General features: G+C 51.4%; 1 protein-coding gene across 1 annotated transcript in view; it reads left to right on the top strand.

Annotated features, from left to right (window-relative positions):
* The window catches only part of Sdk2 (sidekick cell adhesion molecule 2), a 278134-nt gene that overhangs the window by 107547 nt on the left and 148481 nt on the right, over positions 1 to 22106 (top strand). The window contains exon 2 of the mRNA XM_057775509.1: positions 18539 to 18698. Coding sequence (XP_057631492.1) covers positions 18539 to 18698 — 160 coding nt within the window. The remainder of the gene's footprint in view (positions 1 to 18538; positions 18699 to 22106) is intronic.

Below are 22106 nucleotides of genomic sequence, written 5' to 3'. Positions count from 1 at the left end.
TGGAAACAAAATGACTACGGGGCTCCTTCTGTCAGGTGCGACTGGGCCCGGCCACCTTCCCTCCCATCCTCCAACATGCCTACGGGACCTTCCCTCTGTACTGGACACAATCAGCCAGTTCTTGTTACCTGGCTGTGACTTGTGATAAAAATGTCACCTTTGGGGGCTCTCTGCTGTGCACCCCCATTGCCCTGTCACCCGTCCCATTGCTGTCACATCTTTTCTTTACTCTTGCAGCCTCACTCTCAAGCCTGAGTATCTATAGACACGGCTCCATGAGCTCAACTATGTCATCCTCCTATGCCACCCCCACCGCTGTCCCTGAGAAGAACTGTCCTTCCAAAGACTTCAGTTTAATCAATGAACCGATGACTCACAGCTGCCTTGTCTCTTTCCTTTTGTGGAGCTTTACTGGCAGCCCTGCCAGTCCTCAGTGGCCCATGCTGCCTTATGTGCCCATCACCCGATTTCTGTACCTTCCACAAGCGTGCTCAGTGATGCTTCGGGGCCTTAGTCATCTCTTGCCAAATGAATCCTATCTCTGCAGCCAGCTGGCCATGGCCTCCGGGCAGGGGTGGTGCTCCCAGGGCCTGGTCCTCAGCTGAGCCATAGACACTATCAATGAAATAAGTTGCAATGCTGAGAGCCTTATGCTGAGAAGCCAAGGGTCCTCACTCCATCCTCATCCAAGGCCAGACGAGAGCACCTCAGTCTCTTCTGCCTGCTCCAGGTGGTGGTCTCCCTGGAAGAAGCTGTAGATGAAGGCCTTGGCTAGCATGAGGACCTGGGTGAGGAACCACCCAAACCATCTTCTGTGTATACACGATGCTTTCTAAATTATTGTGGATTCTCCGTTGCCCTTTGGGTCATTGCCAAGATCCTTGATGCTACCTATAGGCCCTTTATTCTCTGGGACATGGCCCTTCCAAGCATCCATCCATCCATCCTTTACTTCCTTCCTTTCCTCCTTCCCTCCCTTCCTCCTTCCCTTCCTCCCTTCCTCCCTCCCTTCCTTCCTTCCTTCCTTCCTTCCTTCCATTATTCATTCATTCATTCATTCATTCACTCAAAAACCAGGAACTGGCTTGGAGAAACACCTGCATCTAAGGAAGGAGAGTCTGGTACTCACATGCCATCCTCTCCCCAGGTGAATAAGCCAGCTTGACAAGACTAGATGACTTGACCAAGGTCATGTGGCGTCCTCCTGGAGAAGCTAGGTATTGGATTCAGCTCATCGTACAAGGCCTGCTCTTCAAGTCGTCAGGTCCTGGCTCCCACCCAGCTTACACCCTCCCACCCATCATGTCAAAACCAGTGAAGTTCCCAGAAGTCACTGTGTCTCTTACACTCCCTGACCTTTGCACAAGTTGGATCTTCTGCCAGGTCGACCAGACTCTCCCGCCAACCTTGAGACACCTTCTTCCCTTTAAAACATTGTTTGGGGACTCTTCTTACCCCATAATCGTTGCAGTACACAAGTTCTGCCCCCTTGGCAGGCCTTGCCTGTCAAAGGCTTTGATCTCCAGTGTGTTGTCTCTATGTCAAATGATTCCTCCACCACCTGTGTACCTGTGAGCTCTTGAGAGCTAGGGTTTGCTGCTTGCTGGCACATAGTAGGTGTTCAGAAAGCGCATAGTGGGTGTTTAGAAAGCACATAGTGGGTGTTCAGAAAACACGGTGAATGAGCGTCATGGGCTGGGTGAGCAAACCTCCTGTAGTGCATGATTCTGTTATGGCTCAGGGCTGAGAGCATTTATATGGAATGAGTCAAGGGCACCAAAAAAATGGGGGTGGGGGTAGTCCATGAAGGCTTTGTGGGGAGGTGAGGATGAAGGAGCCAGAGAAGGAAGGGGATCTGCCGTGGAAACCCTGCCCAAGGCTGATTGAGTGAAGGGGGGGCTAAGGCGGCCTCTGCCCCGCAGTTTTCCTCCACCGCTCTGACACCCCCGATCCCATTATTTCTCCTCTGTCCTGCCTCCCATCCATCCTGTTGACAATCTCACATGGGGCTGTTTTGGACCACATGTTTTATCCCCTGTCACCAGCCACACGGCCCTATTATATTAATTTATTGTCCTTTCCAGTAACTTGTAGCCTTCCTGTAAACTCCCCTTTTCCCATGCTGGGTCAGCCACTGCCAAACCACAGCTCAACACTTCCCTCCTGCCCAAGGCTGGGGGACAGGCAAGATGCCAAGCCAAGGTTTGCCTCCAAGGGCCCTATTGGTCTGTTCCCCATGAAGGCCCTTTCTGGTACCCTCTATCCCCCTGTGTCAGTTCCCAGCGAAGTTCTTTGGGCTCACAACACTAATAAGGAACCCTCTGCTGTCCCTGGCTTCTCACTTCCAACTCTTTCTCCCTTATTTCCTAGTGTCTAGGGAAGACTGGGTGCCAGATCAAAAGGTGAATGGAGCCTAGAAAGTAATCTAGTTGGCAGGTCACACAGGACCTAAGGGACATGGGTGTCTTTACAGCTTGTCACAACCATGTGAGGCAGACGATGGCTTGGCCTCTGGTGGCAGCTATTCTCTCGTGAGCTATCCCAGGCCAGCCTTGGCCTTTAGAAACTATGGTAGCAAGTTGGAGCCTTTGTCTCTGCCTCTCTCAGTGCCATGGCTGCAGGGGGCGTACCTGGAGGTGACTTCATTTCTTGTCCGACACACTTTGTGCCTTTTAGGGGTTAAACAGGGGCTTGCAAGACAGTCCTGCACTCAAGCTGTGAAGCCCTCACGGCCCCTGAGAAACGTGGGTGACCACTCTTGTTCTCAGGTATCAGTTTTCTCATTTTAGAGCGGGGCCATCAAACTTCCCAGGATGCGGGATTACACACAAACAGCACAGAGACCGTGCCCCATCTCCAGGCCAGGCCAGCCACAAGAGAGAAGGGGCAGCAAGCATATGGCTGTCACATCACTCTCTGAATGAGAGTGTCCTGCAGGAAAAATAGTGGGGTACAAGGAACATTTTATACAATTCCTGGGAACAACATATATCCCATCCAGTGCCCCTACTCCCCCACCCCCAGCTACAGGAATGAGCAGGGCCTCTAGTTCTGGGAAGGAAGAGAGGGCAGAGAGAAGGCTGAAAAGGCCATGGGCAGGGGATGTAGTGCTCTCCTCCCCAGAGGCCCTGGCTTCCAGGAAATGAGTTGAAAATGGTCCATGATGTAGAGTCATCTATCATGTTCTTGCTGCCTGCCAACCTGCCAATCCTGCCACCATGGGCTCCCTGCCACTCAAGACAAAGTCACTTACCATTAGCTGTGCTCTGGTCCCCCTGCAGAGAAGCTGGCATGCTGTGGCTAGGGCACAGGGAGGGCAAGCCGAGGCCTGTGTTTAAGGTGACCAGGGAGAATGGGAAGCGAGAGGTGGAGGGCTGGAAGTCATCGTGCAACATTCTGGAAACAAGAGGATTCTGTGTAGCCATTCCTTCGCTCTGTATTTGCTGAACTTCTCCTCGGTGTGGGATTAGATACTGAAGGTACTAAAAGGGCCGAATGCTGGTGGCATAACTTGGTCATAAAGTGCTTGCCCAGAATGTTCAAAAGGGGCTAGGCTATGTCTGCTAATGGGCTAGCGTTGGGAGCATTTAGACATTTAGAGGCATCATTCTGGGTTGCCCTCCAGTGGGTTTGTGAGTGAGCACGCAGAGACTATCTCCACTGGGGGGATGTCCAGAAAACCTTCTCATAATAAAGGACTCTGTGCAAAACTGGCTTGTATTTGGGTGTGTTTGTGGGGGTGAATTAACTTTCTAGGGATCCCCGAAAGCACCCCAAGTTAGTGGCTTGAAACAACAAGCCCTTCTCATCTCCCTGTCCATCTTGACTCTCAGAGGCCAGAAATCAAGATGTCAGCAGAGCCATTTGCACAATCCCTATAGGCTATTAGGGAACCTCTGTCCTCAACATTCCTGGTTCCTGGCACCAAGGCCACCCTTGGTATCATTTACCTGTGACTCTGCTTCTGTCCTCATGGGCCTCCCTGGGTATTTCTGTGGCTGTCACCCATATCAGAGAATATCCCTCCCCAGGACCCTCATCTAAACCTAATGGTGTCCGCAAAGACATCACTTTCAAATACTGTATACATTGCCCAGGGATGTAGCTCTCAATTCATAGACCCCTGGGTTCCATTCCCAGAACCACAGAAACCAGATGTGGTGGTGCTTGCCTGTCATCCAGGAGGTGAGGACAGGATCAGAAGTTCAAGGTCATCCTTAATAACAGAACAAGTTCCAAGCCAACCTAAGACACATGAGACCCTGCCTCAAAAAATAATAACAGACAGGCCACAGTCACAGGTACCTGGTGAAGGGTTCTGTGTATGTTTATGAGAGACACAACTCAACCCATAGCAGGGTTCTGCAATGCACGTTTGGGAATCCACTCTTTCTCCCTATCAATTAGTAAAGACAGGGCTATCTGAGGGCCAGGGGCTGGGATGGGGGAAGAATCTGAACTTAGAAAGGGGCAGTGAGAGTCTCCTGAGCCCTTGCACACAATTTAGAATTGGGGAAATGAGTCTGTCAAGTGACAAAGAATAACAGGATTAGGAAGCCAGCATTCGAGTTCTCTGTTAAACTCCTGTGCCTCAGTTTCTCCATCTGCCAGTCAAAGAGCTGTGAGTTAGATGAATACCACGGCTGTCTCTCTCTGGAAAAGCTACAAGGGGGAGGTGGCCAAAGGATTCTACCTAATAGGGACCAAGCTGAATCCCCAGCTGTCCTGGCCTCCAGGCCAGGCTCCTCTGACTTCCAGCTAAGTCTCAAGAACCCCCCTCACCCCACCTTCAGGAGGGTCCAGGGACCCAGAGACAGAACCCCAACTCATTTCTGTGAAAACCACTGTCCTGATGGAGCTGTTCATTGCAAAATGACCTGTTTTGCCTGGTGGCTTTCTTCATCACTCTGTCTCTCATTTTCTTTGGCATCAGCTACAGGACTCAGGCTTCTGTGGGAAAAGACCCTGGGGTGGGGCGCGGGGGGGGGGGGAGGTGAGGCACTTAAATCATCAGTGTGTTGGCCTTTGTGGCACTGACTGTCAACAAAAGCCAACAAAGGGGATTGACATGGTTCCACCACACACACACACACACACACACACATACAAGCATGCACGCACACACACCCCAAGATAAGCTGGGAAGATTTGAGAAGCTTGGGCGCTAAATCAATGTCAGAGCTTCTGCCAGTGCAGCTGTCTTTCATGTCCCATCTGCCCCTGCGAAGCCCAGGCTTCCTGCCCCCATTCCAAATGCTCTGGACCCCAAGGCTGATGAGAATCAGTGGGAACCCAGACCCCTCTGGCACCCAGAGATCAGACTAGCACCCGGGATGGAGAAGGTGCTCCTGGCGTTGGACAAGCCAGGGGTGAACTGCTGCAGACTGAGCCCAGTGGCTGCCTACAGAAACAAGCTGTTGCAATTCCTAGGCATCCCCTCCTAAGGGCTGCCTGGGACTAGGCATGGAGTCAGAGGGCCAAGGAGGTTAGGGTCTGGAGAGGTGGGGGAGGGGCTGCACCTGTCAGCTGAGATTCCACACAGTACCAGAGCAGGCAAAATTCAGTGACATCACTGTCGTGTGCGGCCACCCTTCTACTTCACCCCAAAGCCTTTCCACCACCCCACCAGCAAACCTTGTACCTATCAAAAGCCACCAGGTCCATTTCCCTTCTCCCAACCACTGCACATCCACGTTTAGGGACCAGCCTGCCTTGGGTGTCTCCTGGAAATGACATCATGCTACCTGGGCTCATTTCTACTCTAGTGATAAAAAGAACAGAGAGTGGGGCTGAAGCTCCTGCAGGTTCTGCCTGAGCCCTGCTCCGAGGAAGTCTTTCCAGAGGCAGTGGGTCAGTCTGCCCATCTACAGACCAACCTCCATAGGGCTCTGTGTCCACAAACTAATGACCACTCTCCCCAGATTTGGGCCTCTGCACAGCAGCCCATATGGTGATCTCAGGCAAGTTGTCCCATCCCTCTAGGCCTAGCAGTCTCTGCTGATGAAGCCTCAACAGGCTGCCCAAGCTTCAAAGGAGGGAAATGGAGCTCCCGGTGGAGACGGGAAACCACTTTCTTTTTCAAGACTTATTTTCGCTATTTTAAATTATGTGCATGGGGGCAGAAAGGGGTTACATGATTGCAGATGCCAAGGGCGATCAGGAGTGTAGGGTCCCCAGAGCTGGAGTTACAGGTGCTTTTGAGCTACCTGCTCTGAGTGCTGGGTACCAAAGCCCTCTGCAAGCACAGTATGCATTTTAAACCACTGAGCAATCTCTCCAGCCCCAAAGGGAGCTACTGTGTCCCCTACACCTGTTCCAGCAAGGGCCTAAGACTGCCGGGCAGGGGTGGATGGCTTCACACCCAACTGCCAGGAAGGAGGCCAGGAAGATGGGCCAATGGAGCAAGTTCTTCATTGTGCCAGGGAGGGGCCGTATGCAGCTGTGCAGGCCTCTGTGGATAATCCAGCTTGTAAATTGCTTGGGGACTCTAACTGTGGAAAGGGCCATAGAGCCGCGTGTGTTATTATTTATGATAAAGCGCAGAGGTGCCTGCCAGGGACTGGAATGGGCTGAGCGCTGCGCACGGGATGGACGGCAAATTGAACTCCAATTTTCTGCTCCGCAGTCTTTGTTACACGCCACAAAGCGCCGGTACAGCGGGGTCACCAGCCTGATGAATGTGTGCTCTTCCTCGTAGGCGGGTTCCATCTCTCAGCCTCTGTATAGGGAGGGTAGTCTAGCTCCTGAGTTGCTTTTTCCTCTTCCCCCCAGCCCTGGTAGACGCCTTTCCTGAGATCAAATCCAGCTCCTGACCCTAAGAGAGATCAGAGGCCTTGGCAAGTTCAAACCCCATTCTGTCACTGGTGTTCACGTGACCTGTCTCTCTCTGCAAGAGCTTCAGATGAGAGAAATAAAGGGGTGGTTGATTGCAGGGTCCCACCAAGGCAGCTAGAAGGATTAAATGAGACAGGAGGGGCTCGCTCACATGGATTAGGCCCTTAGCCCATGCCTGCTTTCCTTTCCTTTGTGGGTTTAGCTGCCCGATGCTGACACCAGGGAAGCAGAGGAGAAAGAAGCCAGGGAAATTGAGTGGATAACACTGACAGGATGGGGGAGAGGGGAAGGGAGGCTCAGCTGTCTCCCACCAGACTTTGGATATTGTTTCATGCTAGGGTTAAGTTTGTCAACTCCCCGAGTGCCTGTCCACCTGTCATCTGTGTCTTGGTGGATGAGAATCCTGATTTCTAGTAAAGATATGCAGAGTTGTTTCTGGGAGTCATACCAGCCAGATTCAGAGAACCAAGGGCCCGTTCTTTGCTGCAGAGCCTTCTGTGTCCTGTGTCCTGAGGATGTGTCTGAGGATGCTATCCTCAGTCATTGGGGTGGACTCCTGAGGCCTCTGGGCCGTGGGCTCTCCAAAGCATCTTTCTGATCTGTGGATGGCCAGTGTCTCTCTGTCATCACAGTCCCCCGACTCAGTGGATGATCTGAGAACTGGTACCTTGTAGGGCAGCAAGCATCACCTGGGAGAGTGGCAGGGCTGGGGTGGGATCAAATCACAGAGACCCTGGATTTGGAGACAGCTAAGCCCCAGTGCTGACCCTTGATTAATTTGTGAGGCTCCTGGGTCCCTCCTATAACTGGAGAATTGCCCCAAGCATACCACCCCGCACTGAGGTCACCAAGGACAGTGTGTGGTCCGTGCAACACGATCGAGTTCCTGGAGTTGGTGTAAATTTTTATTATCAGTGTTTTACGGCTCGAGTGACTCTGACTACTCCGACATGATAATAGAACCGTTAGGCACAAACATCCTAATCAATGGATAAGTTTAATCTCTGAACCCTCTGGCTGAGGCGGGAGAAAGGGCTCCCTCCTCCTGTTAATTAGAAAATAAGCCCACGGGGAATGAGAACCATTTTTTTTCCACGCCAGGCTGGGGCTGATCCGATGTTATTCACCTTAGCAGTCCAGCATGGAAGGCTCCAGCTGCGATGCTGAGCAGAGGCGAAGGGTGACAGTGGCCTCCTCGCTAATGCTCTGTCCGAGCCACACTCAAGTCATAGCACCAGCCCCTCTCGGCAGCTGCAGGTGTCAACCCAGTTTCCAGGAGAGGAGACAGAGGAGCAGGGAGTTCATGCCTAGGCTCACGTGGCTAGGGATTGGGAGGACCCTCTGGAGCTGAGCCCAAGAGGTCCCATTCCAGGATTCAGTAAAGTCAGGATGCACTCAGCTACTCAGATCTTGCTGTAGCAGAGCTGAAGAGGCGTGTGTAGGGATCCTCTTGGATGGCCAATCACTAAGAGGAACATACCATGCCCAGGTCTACAAGTCACCTGGACATGTAGACATCCTTCATGCAGTCTAGTGCCTGACTCTGGGTATAAGAAGGTTGGAGCTCCTCAACCTGCCTTCTGGCACATGACGTGATAGTGTGAGGGTCACCTCCATACATCTCTGATTCTTGTATTGCTGTGAGGGGCATACCCTCCACTATCCGGGCATACAGACGAGAGCTCAGGAAGAAAATTCGAGAGAACACTGCATTTGAATTTCATGAGATGCATCTAAGACCCATATTTTCCCAGGGAAGAAGGAGCAAAAGGGATTTCTGTGGGATAGAACAGTATTGCAGAGGCGCTGGGGTAGGGTGCATGGTGTATCGGGGGCAGCTCTCTAAGGACTCTTGGCCTCTGCCGTGAGTGAGATGACAGGCACAAGTTGCCATGAAGCATCCTGTGAGTTTCCTAGATTGGCCATAACAAACTCCTACCAACTGAATGACTTGAAACTTATCACCATTGTTCTACAGGGCAGAGTCTGGAGTCTGTTGGCCCCTTCGACAGCTCTGGGAAGAGAGTCTTCCTCTTTCCTTTTCCCCATGGCTTCCCCAGCAATGCCTGGTGCTCCTTGGCTTGTGGGTTCATCAATCTAGTGTCTTCCTGTCTCCACGTGGCCTTCCCCTTCCCAAGATTCTCAGCCCTTGCGTTAACTCTCCTCTTCTGGTTGTCAGGCTTTGAGCCAGTGTGACAAATCCCTAAGGATTTGGGAGGAAAGATTCTTCTTGGCTCCTCACATCTGTGGTTTCAGTCCAAAGTTGACTGGCTCCCCTGTAACAGACACAAAGCCAAACATCATGGCTGGCAGCCCATGGTAAATCTGAGCTGCCCCCCCCCCCTCATTGCAAACAGGAAGCAAAGCAGAGATGGGAAAAGTGGTGCCAGAGACAAGGTTTGTCTTTCAAAAGCGTGACCCCTAGTGACCAACTTCCTTCAACAGACCCAGTTTTTGCAGTTATGCTGCATCCTGGTAGCCTATTTAAATTCTGAGTCTATCAATGCACCAACCCACTCAGGAAGAAGAGCCCTCATAATCCAATCACTTCCCCAAACTCTACTCTGGATGTTTCTGCCTCCGGAACTAAGCTTTCAAGCGTGTGCTTTTAGGGGGGGACGTTTCCTGTGTAAACCATAATCCCATAGCACCCTTTACTATGCACTGGCGACTGAATAGGATGCCTTGCGCATCCTAGGCAGCCCTCCTCCCCTGGATTATATCCCGAGCCCATTTATTCATCTATTGAGACAGGATCTCACCAAACTGCCCAGGCAGGCTTTGAACCTTTCATCATCTTATCTGACCGTCGGCATTTGAATGAGAAGTGTTCATAGGATCATATATTTTCAAATACACTTGGGATTTGAAATCAAAGTCACTTGGTCCCCAGTTAGTGGCATTGTTTGGGAAGATTATGGAGCCTTTAAGGGGTGGAGTCTTGCAGAGGAAGTTTATCACTGGGAGTGGGCTGTGAGGGTTTATAGCTTCTCCCCACTTCCTGTTCTCCCTCTTTATCTCTGCTTCCAGTACAGGGATGAAATTCTATCTCTCTGCTTCCTGCTTCTGCTGCCATGCTTTTCCTGTTGTGATGGGCTTTTGTCCTCTGGAAGAGAGAAGCTAAAATAAGCCCTTAAGTTGTCTTTGGTCATGGTAGTTTATCGTAAGAGCTGAAAACAAAGTAATGAATAGGCCTGTGTCTCCTGGCCTGCATTACAACCTCTTTTAACAACATCCATCACATAGAGCTAGTTCTACTCTTGTGTGGCTTCATCTTCTCTGATTCCATCAGCAATGATTCTGTTTCCAAGTAAATTCACATTCTGAAGTTCTTGGGAGGGGTTTTTCAGGGGAGAGAGGAGTGTCACTGTTCAATCCAGGACAGCCATCACTTAAGTCTTGTCCCGAAGATAATATTTTCACCACCCATGGCTTTAGGGAATCCCAGAAGACCACAGTGCTACCAGGTCTGATCATTCATTCACAAGGTGCTCCCAGAGCATCGTGTAAGCCCCGGGCCCTGTACTAGGCCCTGTACCTGCTGGGGTTGTAGACAGCCCAGAGCCATCAGCTCAGTCCTCGGGCATCCTCACTGAATAAATATACTTCCCTGTGTCATCCTTTGACTGGCCATTCAAGGGGTCCAGCCCAAGGGAGCCTGTTGGGTAATGGGGTCAGGCACATGCTCCCCTTTCCCTAACTGGATCCCTGCCACCCCAATTACAATTCCCCAGGGCTTTGTCGATGCTAGGTTATGCTGGCTGCCCTGGTAGCCGGGCCCCCCTAATCAAATTAGATGTGTATTCAAACAAATTGATGATCCGTTCCATTAGATGCTTTTGAACATGCTTTTCTGAGTGAGAAATTCATCCGTCCGCAGCTGTGGAGGCTGCGGTGGAACTAATTGCCGCACCCTCCCAGGCTCCCAGCGTCAGAGGGTCACCAGCTCCTGAAGGTCACCGGCAAGGATTAGATTAAGGAGGGCAAGAGCCTTCTTTCCTGGCTAATGAAGCACTTGGCATGCGGACAGCAACAGGCCAAGAGGGCCAGGCATCTGCCAGGAGACAGGGGAGGAGCATTGATTAGCCTCTCATTTATGGGCATGCATCAGGAGAGTGGGGGGCACAGGAGTTCAAGGCCCTGGCTCAGGTGGGCTAGGAGTGGGCAAGCAGGTGTGCCAGACATGAGCGTGGAAGCGAGGGAAACAGCTGGAAGTCTGGGTCTCTTGCAGGGAACACCTGCTGTGCCTCCTCTGCATTGTGTACCCCCAAAACATTCTGCTGGAGAACAGGGGCCAGAAGAGCCCTAAAACCTCCTCTTGAGCTAGGATAGCCTATTCCTGAGCCCCCTGCCCAGAGTTCAAGCTTAGTACTAACCTCTCTGCACCCCATATATCTGGGCTTCCATGCCCAAAAGACCTGTAGAGTCACAGACATTGTGGGGAAAGCCCCATAAGAACTTATACAAACCTAGCTTGCCTCTAACCCAGACCTGAGCTAGCTTAAAACCATACCGTTTGGAAGCTTGAGAAGGCCTGGCCTGAGCCCTTGCTCTCTTTCTGATCTGACCTCTCCTCGGGTACTCACCATCCAGGTTTCATGCATACAGGCTTCCAAGCCAGACAGCCCTCCGGGAAGCTGTGGAGGTCAGGACAGAGATGGCTGACCAGGGGATACAGGAGAGAAATTCCTGAATCTCAAAACCATAGCGTTCTATGACCCAGGACACTTGCTGGCTCGCCTGGAGGAAGAAGGAGTTGAGGGCATTCAGAGCTGGAAGAAAATTCTTCTCTGTTTAGTGGCTTTTGAAACTTTCTCTGAAGGGCAGAGGGAGGCCCTTTGGCTAATTAGGAGCCTGGCAGAGGATGCCTTCACCCCAGCTTCTCTTCTGCCTCTGGCCAGTATTCCCAGCAGGAATGGCTCCATGGGAGGTGCTAGTCCCGGGCCAGACTGAAAAGTGAAAGCCCCTAAAAGATGAAGCTGAGAGAGTCTGGCCAATCAGGAGAAAGATGGTACTATGTAGCAGAGGGACTGGCGGAAGAGGGCAGTTTAAGTTGAGATTAGCTTCTGTATGGAGCTATTCAGCTTTCAGCCTGGCTTCCACCGGTGACAATGAGGGTATTTAGTGGCAATGTCAAGAGGAAATGGCAGTCAGGGCCTCCTGACCTGACACGGGAAATTAGAAGGAAGCCAGCACTAAGACCTCTTGCTGGCCTCTGCAGGCAGCAGTTCATTCATGGGAGTCAGTCTCTCATGACCAGGGATGCCCCCCGCTGTGTGGCACTGGTGGATCACACACAGGGCCTGTTCTTCCCCTGTCCTCAGCGCAGTTGCCCTGTAACCATTCTCACTGCCCACATACACTCCTGGGTGCTCATGGATGGAGGTCGGAGCTCAGTTAAAGATTGCTTGCCTACCATGCACAAAGCCCATAATCCCAGCACCACATACACCAGCATGCCTCCAACCCCAGCACTGTGGAGGTAGAGGCAGGAAGATTAGAAGTTCAAGGTCATCCTGGGCAACAGAACAAATCTGAGGCCAACTTGAGCTACAGGAATCCCTGTCTATAAATAAACGAATACGGCAGTAGCAGATTTCGTCAATGACACAATGGTGGCTCTCAATGGTTGTTCTGGGGTCCCCTGCCATGGAGGAGTCTCGTACTGGAGATGCAATCATTCTTTTGCTGAGTACCCTCTGCATCAGCATGCAAGTACCACAGCTCCGAGATGCTGCCATCCTACATATGCAGAAGCAGAGACAGGGAGCTGCGTTTGGAGAGCTGGAGGAATGGGAAGGTTGTAATAGAATTGTCAGGTTGCGCTCCATAGAAGGCATACCAGGTCCCAGCTCCGAGAGGGGTGTGTCCCCTGGACACCTGCCCCCTGCACTCCACTTGAGTCCATTGGGTCTTACACTCTTACACCTTGGCGGAGGAGGGGGGATGGGGTACCCTGTTGTGACTTACTACACTTGCTTCATGAGGAGGTCAAACATCCTCACCTTGTCTAAACCATTTACATCCCTGACCCATTGCTACTGCTTGTTTAATCTAATGGATTTATGAAAACATTTTTTTTTTATGAGGCAGGGTCTCACTATGTAGCCTTGTCTGGGTTGAACTCACTCTGTAGACCATGCTGGCCTCGAACTCATAGAGATCCACCTGCCTCTGCTTCCCGAATGCTAGGCTTCAAGGCCTTGTAATACTGTACCCAGCTGAGAACATTTCTTTTCTACAGGCAACTCAGATCTTTGTCTGTGATAAGTGTCGAGAATATCTTCCCCCAGTCTGTCATGTGTCGCTGCTTTTGATGTGTGGGTTTTCTCTTCCCTCTGAAGAATTTTCGTAGAGTTGAAGGCATCGTCTGTCTCCTGACCGTCTGGAGCTCTCGTGGTACTTAGAAAGTGCTTGGCAGCGTCTTAACTCTACCAGCATTGTGTATTTTTAAACTTTTGTGATTTCACCCCTCAAGTTCTTTTAGAATTTCATTTTCATGTTTAAAACATCAATCCCTCCAGTGTTTATTTTGAGGTAAAGTGTGAGGAAGATATTCAGTTCTATGTTTTATTCCCACATGGCTCTCTGGCTGTTCCAAAGCACTGTGCTGAGTAATTGATCCTCCCCACCCCCACCCCCACCTTGATTTGCAATTCTGCTTTCATCGTACATTAAATGTCCTATTATAGATTTGGATTCATTTCTAGGGTCCAAGATCATTCCTTCATCCCAATAGTCATAAAGACCACATTGTCTAAGTGGTGGCTACTTTATCTTACACTTCAGCATCTGGGCTAGTCTTTCCCAGACATTTAAAAAAAAATTTTTTTTTCTTTTTGGTTTGGTTGGATTTTGTTTTGCTTTGTTTTTGTTGCTGGCTTGTTTGTTTCGTTTTTTAGCTTTCTAAAAGATTTTTTTTAATTTAAATTGTGTCTGTGTACTTGCAGGTGAATGCAGGTACCCCAGGGCCTAGAAGCATCAGGTCCCCCCTGGAGCTGGAATGACAGACAATTATAAGCTGCCCAATATGAATGACAAGGGCCAAATTTGGGTCCTCTGCAAGCACAGGACATGCTCTTAGCCTGCATACAAGTTGAGCCATATCTCCAGGCCCAGTTTTTAATCCATTTTTGGAGGTTTTTTTTGTAAATTTTAGAATCACTTTGTCTCACTTTGTAAAATCGGGGTAGAGGGGGAGCAAGATGGATCAGTGGGTACCAGCTCTTGCTTTGCAAGCCTGGTGGATAAGCTTGATCCCTGAGCCCATGGTGGAGGAAGAGACCTGATTTCCACAAGTGGTCCTTTCACCTCCTCAGCGTGTACACTAAGGCAGTGAACGCCTGTCCACACGTTCGTCATCATCGCTGTTGTCAATTTAAGTATTTTAATAAAGATTGGGGGGGATGACATGCCTGTAATGTTGATTCTATTTACCCAGAATTCTCTGTGCAGTTACCCCTTCTTGCTGCAGGAGCCTCACCCGTCTGTGGTGGACATATAGTTCTGCAGGTTGAGCACAGCTTCGTCGGAAAACAAAAGCAGAGAAGACCTGGCAGCCTCCGCTACCGGAGTACTAGTTTCTATGCATCACGGTGTGCCCATCCACGTATGTGACTGGTGGGCGCAATCAATGTCTTCTCTTAGGCATGTGCCGGCTTCTGGTCAGTACTTATTACTTTATTTAATCAGTGCTCTGTGCCCATTTAGTCTTTGCAGTAAACTTGCTCCCAGCTTACTGCTAAGAAAACTGAGGTGCAGAAAGTCAGTGACTTCCAAAGCCTACGGTCTCTCCGTTCCTGTGAATTCATGAGCAAACAGGAGACAGATTTCCAGGTACAGATATGCGGGGTGGGGGCAGATGTGCCCAGACACTCATAGACACGTCAGATACACATGTGGGCATATGCATACTGGCATGTGTACACACACATGCATATGCACACACAAGCACAAGTCACACCCTCACAGTCATCCATCCTCCTGTGGACCACACCCCAGCTCCTGCTTTCAGATGCTCTTGGGGCCTACTGGTACACTTCTACACTTCCCAATGTTTCTTTTGAATAGAGCCTCCCTCCCAGGGTCCCTGTACCCAGAGGGCAAGGAGCACTAGAGCAAGGGTGACCACAAAGCAGTGGCCTGGGGAGAGGCACTTCTGTCCCTCTGTGTCACCTCAGGAGGATAACATGAAAGAAGGGATGGGGAGGACCAAGGCAGGGCCTGGTACCCAGCAGGTGCTCAAACATGAGCTCCCTCTCCTTCCCCCATGGCCATTATCTCCAGCAGCCACTGAAATCAAACCATCCGAGCACGAGGCATTTGCCCAGGTTGTCCACTCCTGGGGCCTGGGCAGTGAGCTGGTAAATTCATTCGGAGCAAGTGACCCATGAGCGGGCCCACAGAGGCTAGATATGTCAGTGCAGAGCGTGGTGCGTGCGTGTGTGTGTGTGTGTGTGTGTGTGTGTGTGCTCGCATGTGTTCAGACACACCCACCGCCCTCCTCTTCCTCTCACAGTGCTGGCTCTGAGTCAGCCCACATCCAAGGAAGGGATTTAATCACGCGGGGCTGGGAATGTTATTGTTTTAAAACAAACGAGCAATGACAGCCTCAAACCGAGGGTTTTTAAAACCGCGATTCAAAGGGCTCTTGAAAGCCGCTGGAGAATATGAATGCTCCTTTGAAGTGAGAATGTGCCCATTTGTTAAGCCGAGAGCAGCACTGGCTGCCTCCTGAGGTGGCAAGTCGCTCTTCCCTGGCAAACAGGTACCCACTGGCCTCTCTTTACCCAGCCAACCAGAACCGCAAAGACACAAGCACCTTGGAAAGGACTCAGCTTTGGGGATCCAAAAGAGGCGCCCTTTCAACTACTCATCCTGTTTCTGAGATGGGGTCTCATATAGCCCAGGCTGGCCTCCCTCACTAGCTTTTAGTCAAAGGGCGCCCTTGAACTGTTGATCCTCCTGCCTCCACCACTTGAGTACTGGGAGGAGAGGTGTGCATCACCATGCCTGCTGTGTACAGTGCTGGAGGTCAAAGCCAGAGCCTCCTGCATGCCAGGCAAGCATGCTACTGATTGACCTGCATCCCCAGCCCCCTCAATTGCTCCTTAGGCAGAACAGTCACAGGACAGTTGCAAAGAGAACCAAGGAGACAGTATGAAAAGGCATTGGTAGTGCTTGCTCTCCAAGCTACCCTCGGGCTTGTCCTCTGGGGCAGGAATTCTAGGAAGAGCCCCCTCCTTCAAACTGTATAATTTATGCACTCATAAAATGGAGTATATAAGTGGTGTACAAGGCTATAAGGTTTAGGAGTGCTACGTCAGAGCAGGGTCACTTAACTGGTCCCTCAAGAACCCACTGTAACTTTTACTGAGGTACAAATCAGTCCTTGAGCCCAGGTTAGACCTGGAAACAAAAGGTGAACGTGACTGTGAGTGGCCCATTCTGGTAAAACCAGAGGATGAGAGGAGACCCAGGACCAGAGATCATGGGCCCCAACCTGGTATGCAGATGGGCCCAGCACAGCCCTGTCCAGCCCGACTGTCCGTGCCCCTCCTCCTCTTCCTTTCCTTTGCTCCCTTCCTTAGTCCCAAAGCACACTGTCAAGTGTTTTAGGGGCTTTCCTAGTTCTAGGCTCTCAGGGGAGCATGAATTCTGACCTAGCCAGCGCTGAGAATGTCAGTGCCCACTCCTGCCACAGACACCCACATAGAAATAGATATAACCCCACATGGACCATCCATTCTCAGAGGAAGGCCTAGGCCAGCACTGTGCCAATCTTTTTTTTCTGTACCCCTGTTTCTCCTTTATATCCACTCATGGCAAAACTGAGATTCTTAAGAGCCAGTGCTTGCCCTCTGCCACGCAGCTGACCAGCATGGGATGAATATAAGACAGTGGCCTGCAAATGCTGCAAGAGCTCTTGCCACTGGCCTGGAGGTCAGGACACCCACACTGCCCGGCTGGCGACTTCCTATGTGACTCTGATCTCTTGGAACCCGTCGGCAGCTTATGGGTTTAGCCTGGAAAGGTGGGATTCGACCCTGTATCTGCCACTGAGTGGTGTGTGGTCCTGAGTAGGCCTCTGGAGATGCTCTAGATGAGCTGTAGGGGTCGCTCTCTGTGGCACACTTCCTCAGGCTGTTGACGCCTGGACCAGGGCACACAAATGTTGAGTTCACCTCTCACCTTGTACTCACCTACTCCTGTAAGCCCTGGCCCAGCTACCTCCGTCAGGGAGGTAGCCCAGCTTCCCCAAAGGAGGTAGCTGGTCCTGTGGTCTGGATTTTTCTTCTCTGCTGTATGATCTTCAGTGTGACCTGGCCTCACTGTGCCCTTTCTAAAACATACATCCTATCCTCCGGAGTCATGAAGTCGCTGTGAGGCCCAAAAGAGCATATGTGGGATCTTCTAAAATAACAGAACCTGTGAGGACTAGGGCTGCTGTTGATGCTCTTACCAGATGTTGACATCTGCCCACTACCTTGATCCATTCCAAGTTCCAAAGGCTGGCGATGCAAAGATGGCCTGGGAACTCTGCCCCCCAACCTCCCTCTCCTTTTCCCAACACCCTGGTCTAATCCCATCTCCCACCCTACCCCACTTCTGTCCTCTTCCCCATGGGGAAGAAGGCTCCCCTCCATCCTGAGTCATTTGCCTGAGCAGTCTGAGTCTGGGGAATGAAGCATGTCACTCCTTTGGAAGGAGCTTGGAGCTTTCATACTCCATGTGGCTGAGCCAGGCCAGACAGGGGCAGTGACTCTGCAGGGCAGTACAGCAGCTACCTGGGCCTGGGAAGCCAGAATGGGGAGACTAAGGCTGCCTGGCTGGAGGCCAGCAGTCTGGTGGCAGAGGAGCTAACTAAATAGACTCTACTTTTGAGGTGCTTTCCAGCTTCGGGGAGGGACCCTTCTATCACTTGAACCTTGTGTCACCTCAATTCCGTGTTTCTTTTCCCTTTGTGTGTGCATGTGTGTGTGTTGTGTCTGTACATGTATGTGTACAGGTGCATTCACCCCACACATGAACATGGAGTCCAGAGGAGGATACTGAGTATGTTGATGTCACTCCCTGCCTTATCCTCTCCAGACAGGGTCTCTCATTAACTTGGAGCTACTCTGGCTGGCACCCAACAAGCCCCAGGGATCCTTCTGCCTCTATCCCCACAACACTGCTGGGGATATAGGTGTATGCGCCAAAGCCTGGATGTTTATGTGGGCACTGGAGATTGTAACTCGGTAACTCGGGTCCCCATTCCTACACAACAGCTGAGCCATCTCCCCGGGACCACAGCTCTGGGTCTTCCTAGTGAAGCTTACCTTCCCTCCGGCTGAAGCCCAATGGGCATCCCTTTTCTTTCTTCCCTGGAGTTTTAAAACCCAGAAGCAAAAGATGAGAACTGGACAAGACTTCCAACAGTGGCGGGGGCTGGGGGAACCAGAAGTGATGGACGTTGGGGAGGGTGGATCAGAGGCAGAGGTTGGAAAGAGAGGGGAGTAAGCGGACAAAGCTTTGCTTGGTAGGTGAGGATGCTGAGCACTGAGCGCCAGAGTCACACTGGCCCGAGTTCAGGTCCTTCTCAGCGTATGACCTTAGGCAGGTTACCCAGCTGCCCCTGCTCTGTCTGCCTTGGGTATCCGGTGGGCCAACACGTGGGGTTGAGCAAGTGCTAACTGGTGGTTCTGTGACCTGTTTCCCACAGATGATGTTCCGCCGTACTTCAAGACAGAGCCGGTGCGCACACAAGTGCATCTGGAGGGGAACCGGCTGGTGCTCACATGCATGGCCGAGGGCAGCTGGCCGCTGGAGTTCAAGTGGCTGCACAACAACCGGGAGCTGACCAGGTTCTCGCTGGAGTACAGGCAAGTCATCCCCTCCCGTCTGCCTGGGGCTAGCCTGTCCCTATCCAGAGAAAGGAGGGTGGGAGACTTGGGTACATACACAGGTCACAGGCTCCCATGCAATACTCCTGAGAGGCTGGGACTGCCCTGCTCTGGAGCTGACACCCTACTCTGGTGATGCCTACACTAGATGGCTGAGCAGTAGGCCTGAGTGTTGCCGATATGACACTGGATGGGGCAGAGATGGCGTTGAGGATGTAACTAGTGCCTTTCTCACCTCCTCTCCCCTGGAAAGAACCCCACCATGTCTAGAAAGTTCTATTGAAGGAGGCTGGATTCAATGGAATAGGACATGCAGCAATGGGGGAGGCAGCAACGCAGGAGACATGCCTTTGGGGAATTGTGTGGATGGGAGATGAAGGGGACCTGTCTTGAGTATTGGACTTCATGACTCCCCCCTTCCCTCACTCTGGCTGAATAGGGACACATAGGGAGTGAGAACATGGAGTTAGCACAGGTGGATTTTTGCCACCAGTAACATATCTGAGGGGCCCTCCCCCAGTGGAGCCTGGCCTCTGCTTACTTCCTGGCCCTGCAGAACAGGGACTCCCAGTGCTCCCACCTCCCACTCTTATCTTCCCATCTCTGCCTTTTCTTATTGGCTCCCAGCCCCTTGCCTGTGATTAATCCCCAAGCCTGATGTGCATAATCGGTTTTGTTGGGGAAACAAGATTGTCCTGCCCTGGGGATGCTGATACAAATCTGTCACCAGGGATGAAAATGCAAATAAGAGGGGGATTCGCTACCAGAGCAGCTGCCCACCCTCTCCGGATAGTCAGCCTTACCATTATGAAGCAAGAAGGCCAGAGTTTGGGGTGACCTCCTTTCGCCATCTGTGACCCCACTCTGGCTCAGCTGGTGCAGGCTGATTGTATCAGCCAACAAAGGAGAAGAGGCCACACCATCCCTTCTGGGGAGGTTGTGTGGAGAACACCCGGAAGTAAGAGACCATCGTCCTCTGCCAGCTATTATAGACCATCCATCTCCTACACGGAGGCCAGAAGGACCTCTTCAAGAAGCCTACATGAAGGCTTTTATTTGGGTACCTGGAGCCATTCCTGACTACCAAATGCCATCACCGGGAACAGTAGACAGTGTGTAAAAAGGTCCCTACATCCTCTTTGGTGGGAACTTAGTTGAATGGGGTACCAAGAGCTTTCTAGAAACATATTGTAAGTACAGGTTTAGAAGCAGCCTCCTGCTTGCCCTTGGCTAGGGAGCTGGAGAAGGACCCTGGAGGAAGAGGCTTTGGTCCCTAGTTGGATCGGAGCCCCTTGTGGTATCCTATAGTGCCAGGGCACAGGTGGGTGCCACTCAGCAGCAAAGCCCAGTTTGGATCATGGATCAGTGGTATGTGTGTGCACATGTGTGTTCATGCATGCATGAGAGCAGACGTGCACATGTTCATATGTGCCTGGAGGCTGGAAGAAAACCTCTGTGGCTGTTCTTCCTTGGGTACCATCCACCGTGCTTCCTGAGATAGGTGTCTCACAGATCTGGAACTGACCAGTTCAGCGAGGCTGGGAGGCGAATGAGCCCCAGGGATCTTCCTGTCTCCATTTCCCCAGCACTAGAGTTACAAGCGCATGCCACCAGGCCAGATTTGGAGGAAAAAGAAGTGAGCTCTGAGGGTCAGAGTCAGGTCCCCATGTTGGCACAGTGAGCATTTCACCAGCTAAGCTATTCCTTCAACACCACAGCACTGCCAACCATCAGCTTCGCTCAGCGATGGAGTGGGCTACCTTTGGAAATGGTTCTTGGCCCCGGCAGCATCTAGTGAGCCATCCGGATGCAACTACTGCAGATGCTACCACCAGGTACAATTGCACAGTCACCAATCCCGGCCTTCGAGAGCCTAAGGGCAGGAAAATATTGAGTCTAGGACCAACCTGAGCTACCTAGCAAGTTCCTGGCCAGCCTAGGAAAAGGATGTAAAGGATGAGATGAGACTCTGTCCCCAAAACAACCCCCCCCCAATCGTCAGCCTCAGTTATGATGGTGATAACCATGATCCATGAAGAAAAGACTCATAGAGGGTCGGCATGGTGACGTATGTTATGGGGTAACACCACTGGATTCTGCCAAGAAGCCTGTGAATTTCACAGATGCATAAACTGGAGCTTAGACGGGTTCAAGGGCCCATCCAAGGTCAGCCGTGTAAGCTGAACTTCAGCGATAAGCTACAGAGATTGGGGGACGGCTCAGTGGGTAAAAGCGCTTATGAGCCTGGCCACCTGAGCTGGGTTTCCCAGAACTTATCTAAAAGGCCAGATGTGGTGTTGCACATCTGTAAAGCCAGCTCTCCTACAGTGAGGTGGGAGGCAAAGACAGGAGGTCAGGGACCAGTTTGCCTGGAGTATGTGGTAGAGTGGTAGAAACCAGTAAGGGAGACCCCCACTTCCAGGCAAGGCAGAAGGGGAAAGCGACTCTCAAAAGTTGTCCTCTGGCTTCTACACGTGCTACGGCGTACGCACATGCACACACAGCGCACACGTACAAACTTTTTCTTATAAGATGAGCTGCGTGACTCCAGAGCTGAGAGTCTTTTCCATCCACCACCCTGCCTCTCAAGGAGAAAGGATCGCTACAATTGTTTCCTTAATGTGTATCCTTAGCCATCTTTCTGCTAACTGTGCTCTGCAAATTCTAGAAAACAAAGCAGTGGGGAGAATGCAAATATCCTGCTTTATAGCTGTGCTGGGTGGAAGTCATCCAGGGGAAATAAATGAGCTTCCACTTGGGAAGCTCAGCCCATCGCTTTGCCGCTGCAGGAACAGCGGCTTTCATGGTATGGCGGCAATGAGATACTTGAATGGGAAGCCGGTCAGATGGCCGGTTCATCAAAAACTAGCTGTGGCTGTGAGTTAGGGCCAGGCTCCTCCGTGTGACCTTAGCACTCTTCATGGTCAATGTCCTTGGCGTCTCCTGGCCTCATGCTGGTTCCCTGGTTCCATCTAGGGAAGACACTGCCAGCAAGCCAGACAGTTTATGGGTCTCCAGACATGTCCTGAATGTTTATTTTCTCTTGCCTCTTTGTCCAAACTCTCCCAGCCTTCCCTGGGCCCCATCCAAGTGACTTTCAGAAAGCCCAGTTTTGTATATCTGTGTGTCTGTCTATCTATCTCTCTTTCTCTCACTTTCTTCTCTCCCTCTGTCCCTCCCTCCTTCATTCCCTCATTCCCTCCCTCCCACTCTCTCTGTCTCTCCATGTCTGTATGTATGTCTGTCTCTTTCTTCCTCTCCCTCCCTCTCCCCTTCCCCTCACACATGCGCGCACACACACACACTCGCCTCTCTTCTGCCTTTTGTGACTATTACATCCCATGATCCTTTGCCTTCTGAACAGTATGAACAGACCACAGGGCTAAG

Source organism: Chionomys nivalis, chromosome 7 (genome assembly GCF_950005125.1).
Source record: "Chionomys nivalis chromosome 7, mChiNiv1.1, whole genome shotgun sequence".
Taxonomy (NCBI): domain Eukaryota; kingdom Metazoa; phylum Chordata; class Mammalia; order Rodentia; family Cricetidae; genus Chionomys; species Chionomys nivalis.
The sequence above is the reverse complement of the archived record's forward strand: the minus strand, read 5'-3'. Positions and strand labels throughout refer to the sequence as shown.